This window comes from Hipposideros armiger, unplaced genomic scaffold, assembly GCF_001890085.2.
Source record: "Hipposideros armiger isolate ML-2016 unplaced genomic scaffold, ASM189008v1 scaffold_30, whole genome shotgun sequence".
Lineage (NCBI taxonomy): Eukaryota > Metazoa > Chordata > Mammalia > Chiroptera > Hipposideridae > Hipposideros > Hipposideros armiger.
Window position 1 is genome coordinate 5,055,022 of NW_017731380.1, and position 4,662 is coordinate 5,059,683.

At 39.0% G+C, this 4,662-nt stretch overlaps 1 protein-coding gene across 1 annotated transcript; it reads left to right on the forward strand.

Moving 5' to 3' along the window:
* The first annotated feature begins 3,013 nt into the window (after window positions 1-3,013).
* RPL7A (ribosomal protein L7a) lies at window positions 3,014-3,889 on the forward strand. The gene has a single exon (XM_019636825.1). The coding sequence runs from the start codon at window positions 3,047-3,049 to the stop codon at window positions 3,845-3,847; it is 801 nt and encodes a 266-aa protein (XP_019492370.1). The 5' UTR covers window positions 3,014-3,046; the 3' UTR covers window positions 3,848-3,889.
* Window positions 3,890-4,662: the final 773 nt, after the last annotated feature.

Consider the following 4,662-nt stretch of genomic DNA (forward strand, 5'->3'; position numbering starts at 1 on the left):
TCCCAGCCCGAGTTGAGCTGCCGCTGAGCTGCCAACAGGTGGCAGGATGGTTCAGCTAAAAAGAAAAAAAAAAAAGACAGAAATGAAAAGAGTGTTTAAGAATCTTCAGATGGTTGCTTTAGGTAGCTCATATATTTATTCTTTGGCAAAACTGTATGATACAAAGGAAGGAACACTGGACATGCAATATCTCCTTAAGTAACTCTGAGTAACCCTGTGGTCACTCATAAAAGTTTCCTTAAGGTACTTAGCAATATATAATCCTGTGATTAGCCACAGTGGATGGTAAAAGGAATTAAATAAAAGATGCCTTAAAATTAATAGGAGACATCATATTTTTTCCTTTGTTAACTTGTAACTTCTAAAATATTGAAAAGACCTCAACCCTGCTGAATATTCACCTCTTAGTATTTGCACTTCATCAGTTTTATATAGTCATCTATGTTCTAAGTAATTATGAGTGTGAATAATCTAAGTAGTTAGAGCTAATTTTGAGTATTACATAAAATATCACCTCCTACACTAGCAATGGGGAAACTGTAAGGAAGAGTTTCCAATCTTTAAGGCTGAACCAGTCAATGATTTTCAACTTGTTATAAGTTATCTTTTTCAAACAAAATTTGCTTAAAGAAAATATGGAAAACTTGTAAATATTTAATCTGTAAAACTGATTGAAGTGGTATTATCTTGATTGATTGCAGTGGTGGGGGAAAGAGCTGGAGTGCTGATATTGCCATCTTCTCAATGCCACCCCTGAGACACTTCTGTTGGGGTGCTGAGGGTTCCTTGGAGCTCAGTTTGAAAACCATTGTTTCTAACCCAATACTGTAAAAAACAAAAATGAGATCCAGTGATGCATACAACATCTTAACAAATTAATGGTATTGCTAGGAAGAGAACACAGGCCCTCTATTTTTCACACCAGTATCTGTACCATCACATCCATGTATATTCTTAGGACTAATTTTAGGTTGGTGCAATAGTCACAGGATTATTTTAAAACCCCATAAAAGAACCCTGCTTATTTTTTCTTCTTCTCATCTTTTTACCAACTATCATTCCATGAATAAGTATATAGTTAGGCTCTTTACACAGATGATTTATGATTCTTGGACCTTATGGATTTAGGACATAGGTAGAAGACTTTTATTTTCAAGGAATTTTATAAGTGATTCATCACCAAAAATATTTGTATTATATCTCAGAAATTATTCCAGCGATTGTCATATTTGTGGCCATGAGCAAGGCCTTACAGTGGGATTTCTGGCACACCAGAAGTAGAACTGTAAGTGAAGTGAGGGTTCTCTATTGAACGGTCACTTTTTCTCTACTGCTTTTGTTTAAGTAGTGCATAGAGACTGGCAGGCAGTGAATAATTCCCCATCCAGGGAAAAAAAAAGTCTTGTATCTTTTTTAAGTGCATATGTTTTTCTAAAAACATTTCAATGTTATATTTCTTTAATACATCATCTTATCAGGCCAGCTTCATTGGGATTTCAGATCTGTGACTTTCCTCTTTGTTTAGGTAAATCTATGAGAAGTAGTATCTGCTGTAAAGAGAAATCATATCTTCTATATATGTTCGTAATATTAGAAAAGATGGCAATTATATCACAAATATTCAGGGTTAATTGTAGAGAATTTGGACAAATGCTCAAAATTTTACGCTTAATCTTTATATTTGTTACTTCACATTTGTCAAGCTCAAGGATTAGGAATGACCTGTGGAAATCTGTAAACATGTTTGGAATGACAGATCAGATCATGCTTAACCCATTTTATGGAAGCCATCAGTCCTTGTGAATATATGCTAATAGAGACAATAAATAACATTTGAGTATGCATGATATGCCAGGCAAGTCCTGAGTGATCTCACACCTTTAATTCATTTAATCTTCAATAAATTCTCCAAGGTAAGTATTTTACTTCCCAATTTTAAGAAAGAGGAATCTGAAGCCCAGAGAGAGTTTATGTAACTTTGCCCACATTGCATAGTAATGAAGTATCAGAGATCTATGCCAACATTCTTAAACATTGTTACATTCTTGCTTTCTATTGCTGACATCGGGTAGAATCCCCTTGGAAGGTTGATAAAAACTCTGAGGAAATTCATCCCCCCAAGCAACACTCTTGTCTGAGTGACTTATAAACTTTACACAACAATAATTGTGGGGCCCTAATGACCCAACAATCCATAGACCAACCAATGAAATGTATTTTTAGAGCAGTCCTTCTAGCCTTCCTCTCATCCCTTGAACTTTTAAAACTGATTTGGTCTTGAGATAGTGATTTCTAACTTGTTTTATCCTCCCTATTGTAGCTTCTAAGAAAACAACATAGTGTCTTATTTATAGTTCTAACCTTTGCTTTATCAGGGACCATTCCTTACTGATATTGAAAACACTATTCTGTCTGTTTATTCTCCACTAAATTTTCTAGTAGAATTGAGGAATAATACATTCCCTGGCTATGTGCTGTGCTGGCAAATGTTTAACAACCTGCTCTTTGGAGGAATTTGTTTAAGCCCCGCTGTGTAGCATTTGCCAATTCCCATGGTGTAAATATTATTACCACCACCAATTTCAAGCAACTTACTAACATTATGCCACTGAATACAGAATTAGAAAGAGATGCTGATAATGAGCTCTCACCAGCTGCCAGACAGTGAAGTCTTCAACACATCATTGCTTTGGCCACTCTTTGGACACATTATAATTAAAATGGCAAAGGTTAAAAACAAAGAGAGAATCTTAAAAGCAGCAAGAGAAGAGCAGTTAGTTACCTAGAAGGGAGCCCCCATAAGACTGGCAGCTGATTTCTCAACAGAAACTTTGCAGGCCAGTAGAGATTGGCAGGAAATATTCAAAGTGATGAAAAGTCTACAACCAAGATTACCCTACCCAGCAAAGCTATCATTGAGAATCAAAGAACAGATTAAGAGCTTCCCAGACAAGAAAAATCTAAAGGAGTTCATCTCCACCAAACCTGTATTACAAGAATGTTAGAGACAATCCCCTTTTCTTTCTCTCTCCTCCCGCTGCCCAAGATGCCGAAAGGGAAGAAGGCGAAGGGGAAGAAGGTGGCGCCAGCCCCTGCTGTCGTGAAGAAGCAGGAGGCCAAGAAGGTGGTAAATCCTCTGTTTGAGAAAAGGCCCAAGAATTTTGGCATTGGACAGGACATCCAGCCCAAAAGGGACCTCACCCGCTTTGTCAAATGGCCTCGGTACATTCGGCTGCAGCGGCAAAGAGCTATTCTCTATAAGCGTCTGAAAGTGCCTCCTGCCATTAACCAGTTCACCCAGGCCTTGGACCACCAGATAGCTACTCAGCTGCTTAAGCTGGCTCACAAGTACAGACCAGAGACAAAGCAAGAGAAGAAGCAGAGATTGTTGGCTCGGGCTGAGAAAAAAGCTGCTGGCAAAGGGGATGTCCCCACCAAGAGGCCACCTGTCCTTCGAGCAGGGGTTAATACTGTCACCACTTTGGTGGAGAACAAGAAGGCTCAGCTGGTGGTGATAGCACATGACGTGGATCCTATCGAGCTGGTTGTCTTCCTGCCTGCCCTGTGCCGCAAGATGGGGGTTCCCTACTGCATTATCAAGGGGAAGGCCAGGCTGGGGCGTCTAGTCCACAGGAAGACCTGCACCACCGTCGCCTTTACACAGGTTAACTCGCAAGACAAAGGAGCGTTGGCTAAGCTGGTGGAAGCTATCCGGACCAATTATAACGACAGATACGATGAGATCCACCGCCACTGGGGCGGCAACGTCCTGGGCCCCAAGTCCGTGGCTCGCATCGCCAAGCTGGAGAAGGCCAAGGCTAAAGAACTGGCCACCAAGCTGGGCTGAGTGTCCACTGTTGGCGTTTTCTGTACATAAAAGTAATAAAAAGTCTCCTTCAAAAAAAAATAATGTTAGAGACTTCTTTAAGACAAAAAAAACTAAAAATATATATAATAAAATGGCAATAACTACATATCTATCAACAATTACTTTCAATGTAAATGGATTAAATGCCCCAATCAAAAGATAGGGTGGCTGAATGGATAAGAAAATAAGACCCTTACATATGCTATCTACAAGAGTCTCACTTTGGATTGAAAGACACACACATAAATAAAGAGATGAAAATAAAGAGATGGGAAAAATATATTTCATGAAAATGGAAACAAACAAAAAAGTTGTGGTAGCAATACTTATACCAGACAAAATAGACCTTAAAACAAAGGCTATAAGAAGACAAAGAAGGACCCAGTAATCCCACTTCTGGGCACTTATCCGAAGAAACCCATAGTACTCCTTGAGGGGACATGTGCATCCATATGTTCATAGCAGCATTGTTTACAATGATCAAGATGTGGAGGCAGCCTGGGTGTCCATCGATGGATAAATAGATAAAGAGGAGGTGGTACATATATACAATGGAATATTGCTCAGCCATGGATGGGAATGTGTTCTTGCCATCTTTGGCAGCATGGATGGATCCGGAGGGTGCTATGCAGAGTAGAATATGTCAGACAGAAAAAAACAAAAGCAATGTGATTTCTTTTATATGTTGAATCTAAAGAACAAAATGAACAAACAAAACAGAAACAAACTCATAGATACAGAGAACAATTTATGGTTGCCAGTTGGGAAGTTATTGGGAACGAGTGAAAAAGGGA

Coding starts and splice junctions, on each gene's coding strand:
- RPL7A (XM_019636825.1), top strand. CDS start 3,047: ATGCCGAAAGGGAAGAAGGCGAAGGGGAAGAAGGTGGCGCCAGCCCCT.